Here is a 22,675-nt window from a genome sequence, read left to right on the forward strand (position 1 = left end):
GGCTCTGAAAACTAGAAACAGTTTTGTAGCAATTGTAAACTCATTCATTTAAGAAATATTTATAGAGTGCCTATTAGGTAGCACCAAGGGGATACAGTGGGGAGGGCAATAGATTTCCTCCTTGCCCTTGTGTAGTTTAAAGTCTAACAGAGAACACCAAACAACAAGACAAAAGGGATGAAACAAAGCAGGACGGGAGAAGTTCAGGGCTCAGGGGGCAGGTAGCATCCTGGTTCATCCCACAGTACTCTGAGCATTGTCAGAGTCCATGCTAGCACATCTGTAACAACTGTCTGTGTTGAATGTGGACTTTTGGCAAATGGAGAAATTGTATTTGCACACGTTGTATTGCTTTATAACTTGGCTTTAGTTGAAGAGTGGTTTGAATCTGAGCACTTCTGAATCATTTGTAGTTATGATGTTGAACCCAGGTCTGAAGGTCGCATTCTACGGATACTAGAGGGGGCAGAATAAGGATCTGAGGCCCTAAGTGTTTCAACTGATTATTAGTGGGATTCATTTGGGGCTCCAAAGCCTGGGCAATAGCTAAAATATGGTCTTCTGGAATGATAAGTAGGAAAGGAGCACCTGCTATGTAAACACCTTTGTAGAATTGCCATAAGCTAGTCATGAGCTATCTAGAGCCATCATAAAGACCAGACTATGATGTTCCACACAGGCTCAAGAGGAGTTATTTAGAACTTAGACTTAGCATTCACATTAAAGAAAGGATGTTCTTACAGATCATACTCATAAGGCCAGGTATAAAGGCTGAACGATCAAGAACCATTAGGTGACCGTCTTTCTGTCACTAGGCTGCTCTAATTCATAGAGATGGCAAGCTTTGCAGGTAAAGTGACTCCTGGTCAAATCCCAGCTCAGCACGTTCTAGCTCTGTAATGTTGGGTAGGTCACTTAACTTTGCTGAGTCTAATTTTCATCATATGTAAAATGGAGAGAGTAGAACCCAGACAGCAGGACTGCTATGAGGAATAAATAATTAGCACAAAGTAGGAACTCAATGCAAAGAATCTCATGTTATTATTACAAATGATATAAACTACTTTCTCTATGTTATGCTACGCTTGAAGTCAGTATTTGGAAGGCTTTAAAAAATATAATAAGATCATTTCCCCTGTGGCAAGTAAAAGATGACACAGTTTCTCCCCACCTCCACTCTGCAAACAGGAAACTGGATCAAAGAGGGTGTGTTGCTCAGGGCCGCAGAGTTTGACCATCACCAGCTTGGTGCTTCATTTACCAGAATCCTATGCTACCCAGTACCACGGACTCACCTATTCCTGAAACCACTTACTACTGACCACTCGGGAAACAATTCATTTTAAATCTGCCTCCTGGTGTCTCCCTATCATTTGGGTGTGGGTTTTCCCTTTCTGTGGAAATTTGCTTCAAATCTCCTTCCTGTTCTTTTCACTGGTGTTCTGCAAAGTCATTTGGGATGTCATCCTTCGCATTTCTGTTCACCAGACTATCTCTCCCTAGTGACTAATCTCCATCATCAGTCCTCTGGGATTCAGTTTTCATGAAGCAGCAGCCAAAGAAGCTTCCCATTTAACCTACAATAACATTCAATTCCAGTAAAGCCTGGGAGAAGAAAATGGGCTAACATCTGTCCTTCCATTAACTCCAGGTGATCTCAGTAAGCGGTTCTTCCTTCAGAGCAAACTTCTGTGAGGGGCCAGCTATTACAGAATCCAGTCTCCCCTCCTGCACTCAGGTAATTTTATATTCTTATTTGTAGAACCAACTTCCAAACTGCATGTACATATATTTTTCTTTCATAATTTACATTTTATTGGTTGTTTTGAGGCTCAATACACATTTTCATTTGTACACAATTTCAACGGTTGTACCAAAAATCTAAAAGGTCATGTAGCTGTGATTCTTTCCTAAACAGTTATTCCAGTCAGTTTCCGGCCTAAAATCTGGTGGCAAGTATTCCATAAAAGGATATCAAGTATAAATTTATTTATCACTTATTAATTTGTATTATTTATTTATATATCACATATATTTATATACAATAATTACATATTATAAATATGATAAAGAAGTCATTTTAGCACAATTGAAACAAAATAGAAGGTTTATATTTATTCATTCATTCAATAGACATTTCTTGAGCTCCTACTATGTGCCAGACCTGTACTAGATGCTGAAGAAAACATCATGAAATATGAATGAAATAGATTAAGAGGATTATCATGAAATACTCAACCTTAGAGAAAGGAGCAAGAGAGCCAAAAACAAATCATACATAGCAAAGACAGTTGAGACAATTCTCTTGATGATTTTAGTCACCCTCACCCAAACCAACCCCCCCCCCAAACCTAGCAACATTTCTCATTTATTCATTCTATATGATAATTATGAACTTGGACTAAACTGCTGAAACAGAGTTTGAATCTCAAACAGAGTTTGAGACAAACAAGAGTTTGTCTCTCACTAGTTGGGGGACCCTTATCAAATTATTTTACCTCTTTAAACGTTAATATCCTTATCTGTAAAATGAAATTACTAATACTGCCTGCCTCATGGGGCTGCTGTAAGAATTAAATGCTGTATTCAATGCACAAGGTGTAGCACATGGTATGCACTCAAAGTTGATTATTATCATTATTATTATTCAGATTTTGACCTGAATTATTTAGTTAGCTAGCTCAATCTACCTATTAATTTCTTATAATTTCAAACATCTTACTAAGATTTTTTTTGAGACTAGATGTAAATTCAGAGGTAAGCTAATAACACTTAAGAAAGGATGAACAGACTCACTGAGGATAAGAAACTTAGAAATCCAGGCTCTTGGTCACCTCAGGAGGTTGCAAGAGATACTGTGTAGTTTTCATCCCTATTAGCTGTGGAAATGATTGGTTGTATTGGGAGCAATTTTAAAGAACCGTAAACAAAGTTCATCCTTTAATGCCAAGTCCTAGAAAGAAAACTAGGGAGAAAGAGTACACAAAGGAAACTTCTGCCCTTACATATAATCATTTCTATACTGTTAGATTCTCTATCAGGAGGGATTTAAATTGAAAAAGAGGAAAATTGTTTAATGGGAAATACTGAACACGTGCTACATTTTTAAGTAATTTTATAGTGGATGTCCTAGAATATTTTCCATAGGAATCACCTAATAGTTTGATTTCTTGATATTTTTCTGTTCCCTGCTAAACTCTCAGCAAACCTTAGACACTGTGATTGTGAGGAATTTTTATTACATAATGGAAAGAAAGATTGTGTATTAGCAGAAATGTCTTTTAGTCAATTACTTTGAAGGTTTTAGAAAAAGCTTTAAATGTTACCCTTTAAAAATCTGATTGTGCACTTGACAGGTATTTCTGTTTTGCCATCTTCACGTTGTGTACCCATCCTAAATCCCAGTCAGACAGATAATGGTAACATTGGTCTATCTGGGTTAACAACTTCTTTAGGAAATTTCAGTCTTGCCAAGTCATTTTTCCCTCTTCCAGGAGAAATATATGCATTAATGTTTCCAGAGTAGTGGACACGTATAGAATATTGCTATTTGGTCCCGGGTGTTGGCAATCTGGTATTTTCAACCTTGAGTGCCAGCCTACCAAGCAACAGAAAACTCTCGTTTTGGGACTTTTGGGCAAATACTCATTTTTACAGAAACTGTTTGAAACATCAGGGATTAAACACCTCTCTCCCTCTCTCTTTCCTCCCCCCCCGACCCCCCCCCCAACACATCCTCCCTCTCTGGCCTGAATTCTTCTGACTTCCAAATATGCATCCCAAGGCAGAGGTAGTTATAGCTTGAAGTGTCAGCTTTGAGCTGCTCCAAGCATCTCTTTGGCAAAAAGCAAGCGGAAGTGATTGAGAAATCCCTCCAGGCACTGGTGCTTCCCCTCGAGTCCACGACAGTCCCCTCGCACTCCTCCCCACCTCCCCCCCTCCCCGCCCCATGCCCATATCTCTATACCCGGAGGCAGTCGGGGGCGCCTAAGTCCCCGCCTCCTCTCGCTGCCCAGAGCGGTTCTTAACCTTTTTTGGGCCCGAGACGTACAGAAAGCTATGGACCTTCTCGCGATGGGGACGGAGGTTGGGAAAAGCACAGCTTTAAAGCTTTGCGAAACTTTCAGGAGACCATGGATTTGTAACACACCGCGAACTGCAAAATAAGAACCCCAACTCTAAACCTCTTGACTTGAGGCGATTAAACCGAGAGCGGAGCTCCGATGCCAAATCTCGGCCCTAGTGAGAAAGTGTAGGAAGGGAAGGCGCTCCTGCGCTGGGCCACTTTCACTTGTAAGAAACCAAAAGAAGGGGGTAGTCAGGGACAGAAATTCATAAAGGGGGAAGGAGAAGAGGGAGGGATGGGGACAGCAGAGAAAAAGAAAAGGAAAGGGGGAGATGCGGGAACTAGAGAGGGAGGGGGGAAGAGACCACAACGGGGGGACAGAGACAGAGCGGCACAGAGACACAGGGAGAGGGAGAGAGATTCGGAAGGGAGAGAGGAGACGGCAGAGAGACAGACTGGGAACGCCAGGAAAGGGAGAGAACTTTCTCCGCCCTCCGTCCCCAGGGCAGGGAGTCTCAGGAAAGCCCGTCCCGGTGTGGTGGCGGGACCGCAATGGGCTGCCCCAGCGCTCCCGGCGCCTCTGGGAGCTCGAGTCCCGCACGGGCGGCCGAGGAGCGGACTCGATCTGGGAGGAGGCGGTCCCCACTCCCTCCGCTTTCTCCTCCCCTCTCCTCCTAGAGGCGGGGACCTGGGTACTTGAGCAGCGGAGGACCCGCGCCCCCCCCCACGCCTCCGCCCCCCAGCCCCCCATTCAAGAAGCCGCTCCGCTATCCCCGCCAGCACAGGGCGCCCGGCGCGCCTCGGAGCGCATGTTCCGCGCCTTCTCCTGCCCGCTCCCTGGACATTATGCGGCCGAGCAGCCGAGCCCCAGTTCTCCTCCTCCTCCTCCTCCGGCTCCTCCTGCGGCCCGAGCGGTTCAGCTCTCGGCAGGCGGCGGCGTTGCTCAGCCGAGCGCAGACGGGACCCTCGCCGCGAGACCTCAGCGACTCCTAAAGTCAAAAGTTGGCGGCGGGCTCCGAGCGCTCTCCGCGGCCGCTGCCTAGCGTCGCCGCCGCAGCCGCCAAGGAGGACAGGAGGGAGGGGGGAGTGGGGGCGGCGGGGGAGGGGTGGGGAGCACCATGCAGTTTGTATCCTGGGCCACACTGCTAACGCTCCTAGTGCGGGACCTGGCCGAGACGGGGAGCCCAGACGCCGCGGCGGCCGTGCGCAGGGACAGGCTGCACCCGAGGCAAGGTAACGAGGCTCGGCCACCGGGACCCCTCCGCCCCTGTCGCCAGCTCCCCAGCCTCCGTGTCCGACAGCGGGCACCCCGCAGCGGAGGCCTCTCTCTCTCTCTCTTTCTCTCTCTTATCCTTTTCCTAGAAAGAATGGTCTCCCGCTTTGCAGCCTCTCCCTTCTTTAGGTCATTCTCAGCCTATTTCTAGAGAGAGACACACTGTGGAACGAACTTTGTCGTCTCCCCCTTCTTTTAGCCGGATCTTTTTCCTTCCCCACCCCAGGCCCCAAACTACAGTTACTTAGTAACTGGGGGCACCCCATCGTGGCGTGTTTTATTTTATTCAGGGTATTTGTCAGGATCTGTAATCATGTTATGTGTTTTGACTTATTCATTGTCTGGCTCCGACAGCGCCTAACACTGTTCCTGGCACATAGTAGGTGTTCAGCAAATATTTGTCCAGTGACTGAAGGTGAAGGGATTGACTCAAATGGGGGGGGGGGAGGAGGGGGAAGCTGGAAAATAACTCAGGACGAAACCGCCCACTTCATTTTTAAATTAAAACTTGCGGAAAATTGAATTATTGGTTCATGTGCCTCTGCTTCTCTCTGCAGTGAAACTATTAGAGACTCTGAGCGAATACGAAATCGCGTCTCCCATCCGAGTGAACGCTCTCGGAGAACCCTTTCCCACGAACGTACACTTCAAAAGAAGGCGACGGAGCCTTAACTCTGCCTCTGACCCCTGGCCTGCCTTCGCCTCCTCCTCTTCCTCCGCTACCTACACCCAAGCGCATTACCGCCTCTCCGCCTTCGGCCAGCAATTTCTATTTAATCTCACCGCCCATGCCGGATTTATCGCTCCAATGTTCACTGTCACCCTCCTCGGGGCACCCGGGGTGAACCAGACAAAGTTTTATTCTGAGGAGGAAGCGGAACTCAAGCACTGTTTCTACAAAGGCCATGTCAATACCAAGTCTGAGCACACGGCCGTCATCAGCCTCTGCTCAGGAATGGTAAGTGGAGGCGCACCCCTCCCCTGCCCTCTCGCCTCCTCACCCGCTTCTAGGAGACTTAATTGCTCTCTCGTCTAAGACCCTCACTGCGCCGTCTCTGCTCTGGCGTTAAGTATCAGCTACAAACTTGTTTGCGTCCTACGCTTTGGGTGGCTACACCGGTGAGTGCGCGAGAGGAGCGCACGCATCCGCCCCCGGGGAGTTCTGGATGTTTCGGAGATTTCTAGGGTCCGAATTCGACTCAGCTGAGTGTTGCCCCACACCGGTAGGTGGCTGGGAAGTCGGTTTCCAAACTCAGAGAGAGTTGTCCTTCCTTGCTGCAAACTCGGCCGCCCAGGAGCCGAGCAGCTGAGCGCACTGAGAACCCGACTCCTTATTGGCGCGTCTTGAGTCGGGGGTGTGGGCTGAGAATCCCCAGCCACGGGTATGGGGAAGTTCCTTCCGTGTGTCTTGGAGTGCGCTGCGTAATCTAGAGTCCCCACGTTCTCTCAGGGCCTTTTTTCACGCGCCAGGAACCCTGAGGCTGAGCTGGATTGACAGGGAACAGGTCCCGTCCCAGGAACGGAAGGGTGGGCCGAGGGCTCAGGGGGCGGGGAATGGGGCGGAGCCTTCCCTGGACGCTTTGCATTAGGGAGGAAACTGGGAATGGGGGTGCGGCGCAGTGCGACTCTGCACCCTGCTGGTGGGGTGGCCCCGAGAAGCAGAAATACTGCGAGAGAGCTTGGAGAGGCTGCCCGGAGGAGGTTTCAGTTCTTCTGGGATTTCCACCACCCATGGGGTGCCAGAGAATCCGAAAAGAGAGCCTGCGGCGCGCGTTTCCCTAGAGAGGGAAGGCGAGAGGGCGGGGCGGCCACCTCTCTGCGCTGCAAAATACGCACTTAGCAGGGGATCCAAGTTGATACCCCTACCCCCTGCCTAGTTACGCCCCCCCCCGCCCCACTTGCCCTCCAGTGGGCCCCACGCGGTGTCCGCCCTCTCCGCTCCTGATATTTGAGGACCCGTTGTAAGGTTTTGACCCGAGCAAGAGCTGTTCTAGGACTTTCCCAAGCAACGTGCGTTTCTCTCTCGCGCTGTGACGCAGAAACTATAGCGGGTCAGACTCTCCCAGCGCACGGGCGCTCTCCGCCGTGCGCCCCCGTGATACGATTATTTTTCCCCAGAGCACCCATTAACTCCCCGTCGTTACTTTTTCCAAGTGGGAGCTTGGATACTTACCCAGGGCTCTTGGGTGCCCCCTCCACGGGCTGCTGTGAGTGGCTCCAGAGTCCCGCATCGGGATGTCTCATCTATCTCCGCTGCTCAACCGAAGGGTCGGGTGGGGAGCGAGGCAAGCTTGAAGACTCGGACGGGATAGGGTTAGCCTGCTGGGATGCGAGGACGAAGATGAACGCCTTTAGCCCCCAGCAAAGCTCCCAGAGCCGCCGTGCTTTGTTGACATGGTTTGGGGGTGGGCGGAGACGGCAGTTAGGCGAAGGGGAGGGGGTGCTGCAGTGAGTCACCACTGCCCCAAGACGCCTGGAATCTTTCTGCTCTTAGCAAGGTTGGGGTTTGGGTGGGCACAAGTTAGGTGCCGGAACCCAGGGCATCAGAGTGTACCCAAATCCCAAGGTTGTAACCCACAATTCCAGAACCTTACTGATAGGGCTACGTGTGTACGTCAAGTTTGTAAACAGCCTTTACTCCTCCTCCCTCCCCGCCTCCACACCCCGCTGAGTGGCCCCAGCAGTGGTATGTTTTACTGCGCAGGACCTTAGTTTCTATTGGCAATTTTAGGTGGTAATTCGCACGTGTTAACTGCGGAGTCGTAACTCTCTCAGGGAACTGAGGGCCGGGACTTCAGAAGGACTGTCTAGACCTTGAGGAGTCCGTTTATATTGCGTTTAATTTGCAATCTGGCCCTTTTTGGGGGAGGTGGGGGGCAAGGTCTGGCATACATACGAAAAATATGTGAGCTGGCTGTTTCTATCTTCAGGGACGAATCTAGCTCCAAAACCCTTGCCCCTTTGTCTTCCTCCTGGAATTTATCTTTCTTCCCAAGATGCCCCCTTACCGTTTCAGTACTAATAGTATCCTGACGTTCCTCGTGGCCCACACAGGAAACCTTCCTGGAAATGTTTCACTCTTCAGAGTGAGTCATGCCAACCTTCCCCACTCCCGTCACCCCTCTGGTCAGTTACTAGTTTCCCTGAATTCCCTCTCAGATGCGCTTCTCACCTGTTCTGAACATTCCCTCCTATGACTCTGGACCTGTTTCCCTCTCTCTTCCTCTGTCGTTAGGACTGACGTCTTAAGAAATATTTCCATCTGGCTTCTTCTCTGGTCTTTTTTTTTTAATCCCTGCCACACACTGCTAACAGATGACTGATGACAAGGCACCACAAGATCGCATGGCTACCCTGTTCATTTACTTCACAGACCACCCCACCGCCTAGTGAACGACTGTAAACTCCTCCATCTGGCACGTCAGACCATTGACAGTGGACCTCCTCACCCCTTTCACATCCACATGTCCATTCGCATCTGTTAAGCTTTCCTTCACAAATCCTGCATTTCAGGCAACCTGCTCTCACGCATTTCTCTGCATTTCCCTCCCGTCCTAGTTCTACCTCATAGCCTTTGGGCCTTTGGATTTACTTGGTGATCTCACCCTGCTTCACATGCTCAAATCATACCCTTTTCAAAGTGTAACTAAGGTATCTTGTTCCCCGGGAAACCTCTTTGTCGTCCTTCAGACTGCTGTTGTCTCTCCGTCTCCACTTTTATAGACTCTTACCTGCATTTCTCTTTGATGTTTAGTGTGCTGTCGCTTGTAGTATGGTTCTTGGAACACGTGTTCTATCCCCTTTTCCTTGGCAGTAGGGTCAGCATCAATTCATTTCTCTCCCGTATTGGAGCCTTGTATATTATAAGCACTTAGTACCTGTGTTTGAATAAATGGTCACCTTACCCAAGAGAGGATTACTCTTCAGTCAAGCAATTGTTTTGTGAATCAGCCACAAAATTAATCTGACTTTCTATAGATACCATTTATTGAACTCTTACTATGTGTCTTGTACTATAATAAGTATTTTATGTATGCATTATTTCATCTAACTCCTTACAACAGCCCAATCCTTGAAACAACCCATTTTGCTGATGAGGACACTGCGGCTTTGAGAGTTGGGGCCTTGCTGGAGGTTTCACAGCTAGTAAGTGGCAGAGTTGGGGTTCCCACCCAATCCTCTGACCCGTACTCTTAACCATGGGCCAGAGAATGAATCTATGTTCTTAAAGAGAATTTCAAAGTTCTTGTTTTTGGTTTTTTTTTTGTTTTGTTTTGTTTTGTTTTTAAAGGCACTGGACTAGAGTCAGGGTACCTGAGTTCTAGATTCACCATGGGTACTATTCAGCTGCTTCTGTATCACTGAAGGGGATAAGCCAGTTCCTCTCTCTGGGCCTCAGTTTCCCCTTTCAGTAATCAAAGGTGCCAGATCTTCACCAGATGGGCTCCCAGATTCTTTCTCAATATTTATAGCCTGTCTCTAGTAGCTTTCCCATGTTGTAGCCAGCTTCCTGCTCTGTGCTCAGAGAACACCAGAGTTGTATGTTGAAAATGGAGAGAGGTGTCTGGGTGAAAATAAACTTGTTAAATCACTTCTTCTCTGGACACCAGTTACTCTGTCTCTTATTTTGACACCAGACGACACTAGAGCTGTCTTCTCTTTAAGTCAGTGGTTCATGAGCCACACGGAGAGCTTTTTAAAAAATACGGATGTTAGTCGTCACCACTGGAAATTCCAAATCTGCAGATACAGGGTGGCACCCCAAATCTAAATTTTTTTTTCAACTTCCTAGGCAATTTTGACACTTAGCTGGGTTTGGGAACCCCAGTGTCTTAGCCAAGTGCTGGAAAACTTTATCATGCCTAAGAATTCTAAAATTTCAATTCCTGGGCCCTACCCCCAGATACTTTGATTCAGTAGATCAGATTTGGGGTGGACTGCGATTATTTGAGTATCTAACCTACTCCTGGATGATGCCTGTGCTGTTGCTGACGTTCAAGGACGCTCATTTCCCTACGTCCAGGGGAAAGTCAAAGGCCTCTGCCTTTTTCCCGCCACAGGGAAAAGGAAAAATGGAGAAAGAAGAGCTTGATACTTCCCTTGAAACATTGCCCACCGGCATGGCATGGGGAACTTTTTAGTGTTCTTGTAATGTTTTGTTTGGGTGGTTCAACTTTGAATCACCATTAATCATTTGCAAAACTTGTTGGTACTTGGGAAGGGGAGGAGAACGAGTTACCTCTTTCAAGGTGCTTAGAGTGATTGGTAAACGCAAATTGTATCCTGGTGGTTAGAGGCTAACCCTGCAACACCAAAAGCCACTCATGTGTTCTAAGCCCTTACAAGGTATCACTTTGCTAAGCACTTCACACGCATTATCTTATTAATCTGCACGAGTGACAGTAAGTATTTTTGTCCTTAATTGATAAACAAGGAAGCTGAAGCTCAGAGCAGTTAAGGAACTTGCCCAAGGTGGGTGGGTAAGTGGCAGTGCTGGGATTGGAACCTCTGGCAGCCTGACTGCAAAGTCTTTTCCCATGTCACTCCCTATGGCCAAGGGAAGGGGTGGTAAGAGACTCGTGTGCCAGTGTCACAGGTGGCACCACCTGGAGTGCCTTGTGGTCAGCATATGCTTTCTAGTTTGAAGTCATAATAAGGCTTCCTTGGGTAGGCTTTTGCTTTTGGAGCTGATACTTGTCCCTGAGTTTCCAGGCTGTCTTAATGCACAGAAACACTCTCTTTCAGCAGTCTGTAGGAGTATATATAATTAGAACTTGAGCACCAAGGAAGTATTTCTCACAGACCGGTTTGGATAGCAGGTGCAATAAAGTCGAGTCCAATCAAGGGTAAGGTACTGATATGGCAGAGAGTGGGGAAAAAAACCAAAACAAACAGACAAAAGAAACAACTGCTTTTCCAAATATGTCAGGAGGACTTTTCAGTTTAAGCATCCCTCATGGGAAAGGGATTGGGTAATGGTGCCGTTCACTTGGCAACATTCCACTGTCCTTTTCCTCCCAGTGGCTGAGTTATATTAAATCAACCTCTCATCTCTCTTTATTTGCAGCTGGGCACATTCCGGTCCCACGATGGGGATTATTTTATTGAACCACTGCTGTCCATTGACGAGCAAGAAGGTGAAGAGGAACAAAACAAACCCCACGTTATCTATAGGCTCAGCACCCCTCACAGAGAGCCCTCAACAGGAAGGCGTGCGTGTGACACCTCAGGTATTTGCTTCTTCCCTCAGCAGAGACCCCCCGCTGTGTGAGCTGGGTTAGTTGCCAGGCTACAAAGATGTAGCCCTTTCACAGACTACAGAGCCCTACCATTTACATTGTTTTTTATTCAGTCTTCAAGCCAGGTAGGTATATCCCCATTGTATCAGTACAAATGTGGAAGCTATGAAGAGGTTTAGTAACGTGTCCAAGGTCACACAGCGAATAAGTGACAAATCCAGGATTGGAACTCAAAGAGCAGGGGCTCCAAGCCCACTGTGGGCAGAGCTGCCTCTTTTGTTGCAGTTGCTCATGTTTAGGCTTATGCTTTAGTAATGTCTTGAGGCTATTGTCGCCGTATCCTCAATCAGCAATTGCTTGTGTTTTCTTGCTGGGTTGGTGTCTTCTATTCATTTGGACTTTTTTTTTTTTTTTTTTTTTTACAGTGTAGGGTTATGAAAACGTCTTAACAAATGCAACGCACAAAAACTTCTGTATGTTTATGGGAATTTTCCAGTCAACTTCAGTTTAATGTTCTGTGGCTTCAGGAAGTATAGGAATGGAGCTGTGGGTTGCACTGTCAGGTGTCAATCGAGTGCATATATGCCCACCGTAGATCTTCTTCCATCCTGGTCAGATTCTTTGAGGCTCGGTGCTGACACACTTGGCCAGTGTCAGGGGCATGTCCTCTGGGCACACCGGAAAGCTTATGCTTCTGTGTGCTTCTCATTCTGCAGTCCTGAAGCACCCTTTCACTGTCTTTGAAGCCTTGTTACTTTCTCTCTGATGATCGTGTATCATTAGAAACCGTCCATGTATTTGGTCCTGTGTTTTAGGGTGTTTGTTAAAATACCATCTTGTTTATTCCTGGACTTCCTCTTTCTGAAAATTTATCCCTCTCCCTATTCTTTATTTTCAAAAGTTGCTTCCCCAAACTAAATAACTTCTCAGGGTTTTTCTGGCTTCTCCAAATAAGACCAAAATTCAAGACAAAGGGGGTTTTTCTAAAATGATCACTTGTTTCATCTTGTATCTGTATCAGGTTCTTCCACTGTGACAGAGTGTGAAGTCCTGTTCTCCCCTGGAATTATTACTTCTAAAGTGAATCCTTTAACAAGGGATGACATTGGCTGCTTATAACCTGGTATAGCCAAGTTGTAGCATATGGCATCGTTAAGGCTTTCGGCTTTATCCCATCCAGTCCTGTGTTCTTAACCACCAGGGCTAGGTGGAACGTAACTAAAATATTCTGTCAGTTAGACTCTCTACAGAGCCAAGGGGTGGAGGTGGGAGTCTGAGGGAGGGGTGTACTCAGAAACAATAGCCAGGGTGCCACGACTGCCAGCTGCTGGCAAGTTCAATGGCAAGACATTTATCACATCTTTTTGCCCATGCTAGTAAGAATGTTGACCTTTACTTCTTGAATTCCAAAATCTGAAATAGCCACTGCATATTTTATACATGTGTCTAAAACATACATATATCATGTAATAAAAAGGAAATAATGTGATTCAAGAGAGGAAGAGAAAAGTCTTTCTTAATACTATCATTCCAAAAATCCTCAGGGTTCACTTTTCAATTTAATTATCCAATTAAATAGACATTTGATTTTCTGGACTAGAGGACAAGTCATTGTCAAGTTCAGTTGAAAACACAAAAAGGAGGGAATCTGAAAAAGTAAAGATTGAGGACAACAAAAGATGGCTTAACTTTTCAAAACAGCTTTATTTGGGTTCTAATTATTGGTGGGGGCCTTTGAGTGCCACCTTTCAAATCACCAGTGCCAACTTTTAGTTTTCTTTCTGGTTTTTGCTTGCCAGTGACCGATATGACAGGCCCTTCCTTCACCCCGTGTGATGAATCAGAAGCCTGGCAGTTTTGATTGGCTCTTTCAAAGGTTGCTGCTGGACTATGCCACTCTGGTTTCTCTCTTCCAGCTGCTTCTGCACCCCTTCTTTGAATTCAGATGCAGGCGGCTCAGAACAGTTGGAGAGAACTTTGGAATGTGGCACAGTTCACCAGCAGCCATTAGAGGGATGGACCAGCAGGTCACGGAAACCTCCAAAACCAGGTAGCCTTGGCACAGGGAGTGAAAGCTGGTGGGGCGGGGAGAAGTCCCTCTGGCCAGAGGGGAAAATATCCTCTCTGCGAATGTCAATTCATTCAGCTTCAAGGATTTCCCCTACTAAGAGCAGCGGTTGGTAATCAGAGATAAACTTTAGAAGTACCCTGGGAGCCTCATGCAGAGTCTTTAAACAAACAAACAAACAAACAAACAACACCTCTTGCAGGGAAGTGAAATAGAGCAAGAATCAGTGGGTTTACTAAGTGCTCCAGGTGATTCAGAAGTTCAGCTAAATGTGAGAGTTCCCGCTAAAGTTGGATTTAGGGCAGTAACCACTGTCCATAGCCAGTGCTGCCTTTGCCCTGGACTTGGCTTTCTCCTTCACTGCTTTCCATCTTCTCTTCTCATAGGGTGATGAAATATTCGAGCTAGAGGAAACTAGCTCTAGGTCAACATGTTAATTCTACCCAGATGAGCAAAAACTGTAGGCCTGGGATGTTAAGTTACTTATTTCCAGGAGTGATACCCTATATATTCAACAAGAAACCATCAGACTTTGAGGTCACCCAAGCCTGGGAGCAGGCCCCTGGAAGCCCCCGCTGAGCTAGGTGTAACCCTTTAGTTGCTGCATTATGACGGTCTTCCCGGGACAGGGCACTGTGGCAGTGACACCTGTTTCCTATAGATGGAATAGAAGTCTTGCTCGTTTCTGATTGTTGATGTATGTCTAATTTTCAAAAAAGATTCTGAGATAACTTTATCAAAAAGACACATGTAAAAGGAGTCTTATATAGTGAAAACTTCATGGGTTTAGAAAGGAGTCTACAACATAATTTATTCGTTCATGTGTGCATTTATTCATTCAGCCATGAGCTATTTATTGAGTAACTCCTCTGTACCATGAGGATAAAACCAGGAACCATCTTTATTCCAATTAGATGTGTGACCTCAAGCACGTTTAGAGCATAAAGTAAGAATAACATATACCTTCCAAGGGGGTAGTCAGGACTAAATGAGTATGAAACAATGGAAGCTCCCGGGACAGACGGTAGACAATCACTGAAAGGGAGATTTTTTTTAAAAAAAAGATTGTAAAAATAGAAATTAAAACACCATAGCCAGGGAAAGAAAACTCAAAATACCAAAACCCAAAGTTAATCAGATCTCTGTGGTTAAGCTTAGAGCTTCTTGGTTACCTGGTCATAGAGGCCCCATGAGGGACTTGAGGGTCCCCCTGCCAGCGAGCAGCACGACTGAGAGCCCTTTCTGTCCGCATGTTTACCTGTACCTAATGCAGCATTTTGAAATTTTATTTCTTGCAACTTCCTCTTAGCCCAGTGACTCTGTTTCTCTTATGCCCTCATTGGTTGTGTCTGTGTGTATGCATGCGGGCCACTTGAGTACATCTGCATCGATTTGTGGTTTTCATCCTGTTGGTGGGTCCCTCAGAATTCAGGATGGAGTGTGGCATGGCTTCTCTTCCTTCCAGTGTGCCCTTGAGACTCGTCCTCCCTACCCACTGGGTCCTCGGTTGAGGTCACTGAGGTGACTGCCTGCCCACCCTGCACATCAGGGGGGCCCAGTGGGAGGCTCGTGGGAGCCGTTCGGGAGCGTTTGTTGCCTTTATAAGCCACTTCCTGCTGATCCTTCGCATTGCATTTCCAGATGACACCCCAAGTTTTGTCTCACAGACACTCGCTCTTGGACCCTGGATTTTGCACAGGAGGATTTAGTTGTTTTCATTAGTGACAGAGACGTGTTTCCCAATAGGTGAATGATGGGAAGGCAGGGGAGAAGGCCAACAGAAGGCTGTTTTGTTTACCTGGGCCTAAAAGACAGTGTCTCGCTGTTACTCAAATGCCTCTCTCACCCTCCCATCTCAGCAAGGCTAGCTGTTTTGTTTTGTTTTTTTCATAAGGCATTTAAAAACTGTACACTTGTTGACTCATCAGTGCCACTTCTAAGGAAGTAATTGGACAGTTGTGTATAGAGGTTTATGTGAGAATACTCAGTCTGATGTTGTTTAGTATAGCAGAAGGCTGAAAACCACCTAAGTGCCTTCGGTTGGAGGATAGATCAATGATTTATGAAGTCTGCATTTGATGGATTCCTGTGCAGCCATTAAAAATGATGGCAGACAAACACAGAAATAGATACATTAAGTGAACACACGAGTGATGAAGTTGTATGTAGGGTATGAGCTCATTTTTTTTTAAATGATGGTGAAGCGTGTGGAGGAGCATATATGTATAAAGAAAAGATCTGAAGCAACGTGCACAAAAATGTAAAAGGGACTGTTTCTTATTGGTAGGAACATAGGCAGTCCTTCCCTTTTTATTTTATATTTTTATATAGTTTTTGCTATGATTCTATAATAGTTTCATAATCAAAAAATGCAGTCAAAAAATGCAGTTAAAAAGAAATGGGGGTGGTGGCATGTAGTTATTTGGTAGCCCCGTGGCACTTGTCACCGGGGAGCTACCAAGACAAGCCAAGACACCATGTTTTTGCCTTTGGAATGAGATAATCTCAATAACCAGGAAGATAAAATTCCTGCATCGTGGCTACTTCTTTGGGACACCAGGGTTGGTCAAAGCTGAGGCTTCATCCTCACCCAGCTAAATTGCCTTGTGGCTGTTAGACTAACCAACCGTAGGATTGCGATGGGATTACCATGGCTTAGTCTCTATTAGGCACTGGGGACTCTGCCCGTCACCCCCATTAGAGTGTACTGTCACTTCTTGGTTGGGCTCCCAAGGATGTGATCACAAAGACTGGGAAATACAAGATGATGATTAAAGCCATCATTTTGGGGCTCTTAGGATGCCCCTATGGAATCACTGTGCTACACACGTCCGTACATTGTCATGTGTAATTCATTCATCATTACTACAGGGTAGGTATTATTATCCTTATTTTACAGCTGAGAAAATTGTAGCTCAGTGATGTTGAGCCACTTGTCCAAAGTCATACAGCTGGTAGGAAGTGGGCCTGACACTTGAACCCAGATCTGATTCCAGGGTGCTATGCCGTGAGCCAGACTTCATTGAAAACACAAATGGAAGCTGCCATCTAGAAAATCCTTTTTCACTTAAACTTTCAGAGCATTTTTTTTTTTGCGGTACGTGGGCCTCTCACTGTTGTGGCCTCTCCCGTTGTGGAGCACAGGCTCCGGACGTGCAGGCTCAGCAGCCATGGCTCACGGGCCCAGCCGCTCCGTGGCATGTGGGATCTTCCCGGACCGGGGCACGAACCCACGTCCCCTGCATCGGCAGGCGGATTCTCAACCACTGTGCCACCAGGGAAGCCCCCAGAGTATCCCTTTTGACTTCTATGTAATCTCATCGTTAACCAATACTAACAGTGGCTAATGTTTGTTGAGTGCCTGTTGCATGGCAGGCACTGTTGCAAGTGCTTTACATGGATTATACTTAATCCTTACCTCAACCTTCATTTTGGCAGATAAGAAAACAGAGGTATAGAAAGGTCCATAAGGGTTATAGAGCTCCTAAACATACCATTTTCCATAACCTTTTTGTCCTGGTCTAGTTAAAGGATTTTTTGGCCTGTCCCTTTGTTGATTCGATTGCATTTTTAAAAGGTTTTTGTGTGTGTGTGTGTGTGGTACACGGGCCTCTCACTGTTGTGGCCTCTCCCGTTGCAGAGCACAGGCTCCGGACGCGCAGGCTCAGTGGCCATGGCTCACCGGCGCAGCCGCTCCGCGGCATGTGGGAGCTTCCCGGACCAGGGCACGAACCCGTGTCCCCTGCATCGGCAGGCGGACTCTCAACCACTGCGCCACCAGGGAAGCCCGATTGCATTTTTATATGAATTATTTTTTTAATAATTTTTAAAATGCCTTCGTAGAATTTGATTTGATATGCGGAGGGTTGCCTGCTGCCCTGAGTTCCCACCAAGGCTCTGATGACTCACGGAGGCCTGTGTCTCCAGCTTGCCTCCATTGGAGTGTGTACTCGTTACACATTAACCTCTTGGATCCCATTAATAATTTAGCATAGATTAGCTGATTAGATTAGCTGCCCTGAAAGTTGGGCCCAAATGGAGTGAGAGACGGAGGTAAGGAGCAGACCTCTGAGGGGGGGCTTCAAGTAAACAATTCTGGGACAGCTTGAAGGTTCCAGGCAGTGACAGAAGCTTTGGCTGCCCTCGTAGTCCTGCCTGGACGTAAGCAGGTCTGGTAGTTGTGGGTTAATTAGTGATTCGTGTGAGAGACCAGCGTGCTGCCATTTTCCCACAGCCATTTTCTCTCCTCAGATCCTTCCCCTCAACTTTGTAGCCTAAGAACAGGCCACACTGAAGGAACCATGTGCTGGTCAGTGTGAAAGCACACTATGAGTTTTTCCATTTACTCCTGGAGCATATTCCGGGGAGGAAGACGTGGCAGTTATTCCCACTTTCCAGATGAGCAAACTAAACTCAGCAATGTGAATGAACTTGCCCACAGTGTGTAAGGGAAACAGCTGGCCCTCAAACCCAGGACCGAGTGGACTCTTTAAAGATAGATTCTGCCATTTGGGGGTTGTTGTTTTGGCTTAATTTCTTTTCATTTACCTCTTTCTGTTCCTCATCCATCTTTATACGTTTTTTCCCTTTTTTATATTTTTCGATGGACTTTATGTCTAATAGTCAATAAAAACAGTGACCTCTAAAATCCTCTGTGAATTTCTAGAAAAGCACTGTTTCAAATAACTGAATTTTTGAGCTTATTTCTTCACCTTTATCTTTCTTGTGGCATTTATATTAAAATAATTGCTTTTGTTTTAACATTCCTATTAATAGTGCAACACTCCAAAAAAATTGGCAAAGGAGAGTAAAAAAGAAACTTCTAATACAGGAACTGTGCTCATCTAATTTTTTCTTTTCTTTTCTTTTCTCTTTTTTTTTTTTTTTTGCGGTACGCGGGCCTCTCACTGTTGTGGCCTCTCCCGTTGCGGAGCACAGGCTCCGGATGCACAGGCTCAGCGGCCATGGCTCACGGGCCCAGCCGCTCCGCGGCATGTGGGATCTTCCCCGACCGGGGCACGAACCCGTGTCCCCTGCATCGGCAGGCGGATTCTGAACCACTGCGCCACCAGGGAAGCCCCTCATCTAATTTTTTAAAATTTTTCATCACTTTTTTTAAGAAGCATTTTATTACAAACATCTTCAAACACACAAAAGTAGAGGCAGCAGTAAAATGAACCACCAGCATGCACCATCTACATTTAATGATGACAAAGATTTTTTTTCCACATTTGCGTCTTATTTTTCCTTTTTGTTGGAGTATTTTAAAGTAAACACAGGTATCATGACATTTTCTAAATACTCCAATATGCACCTCTGAAAAATGAGGATGTTTTCTCACATAACTGTAATAGTATTTGGCAGGGTGAGCAGAATCAACAGTGATTTACTCCATATCACCTAAACAGTATCTATGTTAAAATTTTCCTGATTGCCCCCAAATGCCTTTTTACAGTCCATTTGTTTAGATGATGATCTAAACAAGGTCCACACCAGTTGCAATTGATTGTTAGGTCTCTTAAGGAACTTGTCACTCTGTTGTCATTGCTGTTGTTGTGAAAATCACTATTTTCGGTCTACTTTTACTTATGCTCCCTATGGCCCTTTTTATCCTTTCCATTTCTTTTACTCCTTGATTCATCTTTATCATAAGGTCAGGGTGCATTTGCACGAGTTTGGAAGAGCAGGGTCAGCCCCCAAACCCAGAGCACATAGCAAGAACAAAGCCACCAGGAATGAGCCACTTATCAGAGTAATTTCCTTGAGCACAAAAGGCGGTGTGTTAGGTTGGTTTTTGACTCTTTGTCTGGAGTACCTTGATAGCCTTCTTTTTTTTTTCTTCAAAGCTACCAGTAGAAAGATCCTCAGTTTTACAATATTCACTGAGCCTACCTTAGCTACCATTCAAGAATTTCACTCACCTGTGTTTTGAAACCCAGAAGAGCCAGTTTGCAGTTGGGAATGTAAAACGTCAAGTTAGGTTTGGATGTGAAATTAATCTGCATGATGTATGATGTGCTTTCCTGTGCCCTCCCACGAGCCTTTTGATAAGATTCTGGATCCAAAGATAGCCCGAGGGTGGCCTGCTTCACCTTGATCCCAAATCGGGCTTTCCCTGTCACCTGTCATCAAATCTGGGTGGTTTCTTTTCCTTGCTTCAAAAACCCATTCACTGCCCCAAGGAAAAGGGTCAGACAGATACTTGCTAGTTTGTTCATCTTCCCAGTAATCTCCTGAAACAGATGCATGTCCTCTAAGGAAGGGATGTAAGAAATGGCAGAAGGCTAGCTAGGACAGAGGGCTGCCATCAGACATACAGGCTGCCAGTGGCAGGAGGTACTTGGAGTTAATCTGAGGGCTTTCAGACCTTCACCTGAGCAGGTTTTTGAAGTAAGACATTGGAGAATCTCTCAGTTCTCTTCATAGGAGCATTCTCTTCATCTAAACCCATTCATTTAATAAAGTGCTATTTACTCATATAATTGAGGTTTAAATTTTTTGTTTCTTTCAGTTTTATTGAGATGTAATTGGAGGTTTACATTTTTAAATTTGCATCTGCCAAAGTTAGGTTCTTTGTGATAATCAGATCATTATAGGATCATTATTGTAGCTATTTACGGGTAACCAAAGTCTGCTCGTGTCTGGCCCAGACTTCTGCATGGACATTCCGTACAACTGCAGCTCACTAATAAGTACGAAGTGTTCCGCATATCACAAAAAAGTAGCAGGAGGAAATGCAAGATATGGTGGTGTATTCATGTGGGTGGTGGACTCTGAGAGGGAGTAAGATTAAACAAGGGGCTAATGTTCATTTTTTATTGATTCCTCATCTCTCACGTGACATTGGAATTAGAGTGGCGTGTTGAGAATGCACTTAGCCTGTAGTGTGTGGGAAAAGTTCACGTTCATGTGCTGGACCTCAGAATTTTTCTGCTAAGATTTTATTTTAATATTTTACAAATCTTTTTATTTTCCATTGATATTTTCTAGTATTTTCTTCCATTTTTTTCTATTAAGGTGTAATTTACATGCAGAAACAGTCGTCTTTTCTCGTGTATAATTCTGCAAGTTTTGGCATACAGTCAGGTAGCGATTATCACAGTCAAGATAGAGAATGATTCCTGCATTCCTGCTGTGCTTTGCGGCAGCCCCCATTTTCTGTCTCTGTAGTTTGGCTTTCTCCAGAATGTCATACAAATAGAATCATTAAGCATGGTGCATTTGAGGTTCATCCACACTGTTGCTTGTATCAGTAATTCATCCCTTTTTATTGCTGAATAGTGTTCCATTGTGTGGGTAGACCACAATTTGTTTACCCAGTCGAGGGATAAAGTTTTGGCAATTATAAATAAAACCACTGTAAACATTTGCATGCAGATTTTGGGGTGAACATACGTTTTCAGTTGGGTAAATACCTAGAAGTGAGATATCTGGGCTATGTTTAACTTTATAAGAAACTGCCTGTCTCCTTTTCAAAGTGACCGTACCATTTTGTAGTCCCAGCAGCAGGGTATAAAAGGTCTACTGCATCTTTGCCAGCCCTTGTTATTGCCAATATTTTGTTCGTTTGGTTTTTTTTTGTTATTTTAGCCATTCTAATAGATGCGTAGTGGTATCTCGTAGCAGTTTTAATTTATGATTCCCTAATGACTAATGATGTGCTTATTTGCCGTCCGTGTATTTTCTTTGGTGAAGTGTCTGTTCAAATCTGTTCCATTTTTTAAAAAATTGGAATGTTTGTTTTCGTATTATTGAAGTTTGAGAGCACTTTATACTGTATTCTGATATAAGCCCTTTATCAAACATGTAGTTTGCAAACACTTTCTCCCAGACTGCGGCTTGTCTTTTCATTCTCTTCACTTGCAGACACTTATTTCATACATGGTTTCTTTTTTTTATTGCAAACATTTCATGTCTGGTGGATTTCATGCTGGATGACACTGCAGGAAAGCATAGTAGAGAGTGAAGTTTAGTGTTTGTCCAAGACACAGGTACAGAGAAAGGGACTAGGAAAGACTTACTTAGGTCTGGTTATTCAAAGCCATTGTCTGTGCCAACAGAAAGGGATAGTGTTGTTTTTATTTCTGGTTGATATCTGGAAACACAACTTTCAATTTCAAGCCTGTGTAGTTAATGATAGGAACGGGTTCCTCTTGGCTTATGAATGAGAATAGTTACAAAGGAAGCCGTCAGTTCCTAAGAATGCAGCTATGTCCTATTGCACATGTATGCACACAGGAGAGAAAACCAAAGGACAGTGAGACAGAGACACACAACGAAGTTAGTAGTGCAAGACCCAGCCCTGGATGGACCACATTCTCGGGGGAATAGGAATGGGAGACATGACTCTATTATTCCCCAGTGTTCTTATGCTGTGTTTTGTGGGCAGTATAATGGTTTTCCAAAGGTAACTTTGGTTATATGTCACTTTTTTTCCTTTTAAGCCTATTTTCCTAATCCTCACATTTGATGCTATTCCACTGTAACAAGTCAAATTAGGGTATAGAAATAGTTTTCAGAAACTATTACCTATTTTAGCAGGTCCAAAATAAACACTGCAATGAGTACTGGAGACACATATAGGAAACCTTCCTTGATATTTTTTAACATCAGCCATACCTCACTTCTTTTCTGTTGGTCTTTCTCCATTGCAGTTATTCTGTCTCCTTCTACCTGCCCACCCTGCGTACCGTTTGGTTATTTCTTTGATACCCTCTCTAAGTGGCCAAGAGAGGAGACTGTTGGGTTTTGCCATTTTTGAATCGTAGGACTTCATGTTTTGGCATTTTTCACTCGTAAAATATAAGAACTCATCATTTTTCAATACTGGAAGGAACTTTAGAGAACTTCTAGTCCCTGCCTCTGTGGATAAGAGGATCGAGGGTCAGAATTCTGAAGGAATTTGTAATCTTGGAGCTAAAACGAATGGAAAAGTGAGCCGTGAACACAGACCTCTTCGTTCCCGGTCCTGTGTTCTTTCCAGGCTGTAAGTCAAGGAAAAGCTGTCCATGGATGGTGCCTGGAAGGGG

The 22,675-nt window shown here is 45.3% G+C and overlaps 1 protein-coding gene and 1 long non-coding RNA gene across 2 annotated transcripts in view; one reads left to right on the plus strand and one right to left on the minus strand.

The window, feature by feature from the left end:
- Nucleotides 1–7,898, minus strand: part of LOC132598074 (uncharacterized) — a 106,616-nt gene extending 98,718 nt beyond the window's left edge. The window contains exon 1 of the long non-coding RNA XR_009565724.2: nt 7,513–7,898. This is a non-coding gene — a long non-coding RNA (uncharacterized lncRNA). The remainder of the gene's footprint in view (nt 1–7,512) is intronic.
- ADAMTS9 (ADAM metallopeptidase with thrombospondin type 1 motif 9) overlaps nt 5,185–22,675 on the plus strand; it is a 170,651-nt gene continuing 153,160 nt past the window's right edge. The window contains exons 1-3 of the mRNA XM_030867641.2: nt 5,185–5,299; nt 5,897–6,297; nt 11,407–11,569. Coding sequence (XP_030723501.1) covers nt 5,185–5,299; nt 5,897–6,297; nt 11,407–11,569 — 679 coding nt within the window. The remainder of the gene's footprint in view (nt 5,300–5,896; nt 6,298–11,406; nt 11,570–22,675) is intronic.

Source organism: Globicephala melas, chromosome 11, assembly GCF_963455315.2.
Source record: "Globicephala melas chromosome 11, mGloMel1.2, whole genome shotgun sequence".
NCBI lineage: Eukaryota > Metazoa > Chordata > Mammalia > Artiodactyla > Delphinidae > Globicephala > Globicephala melas.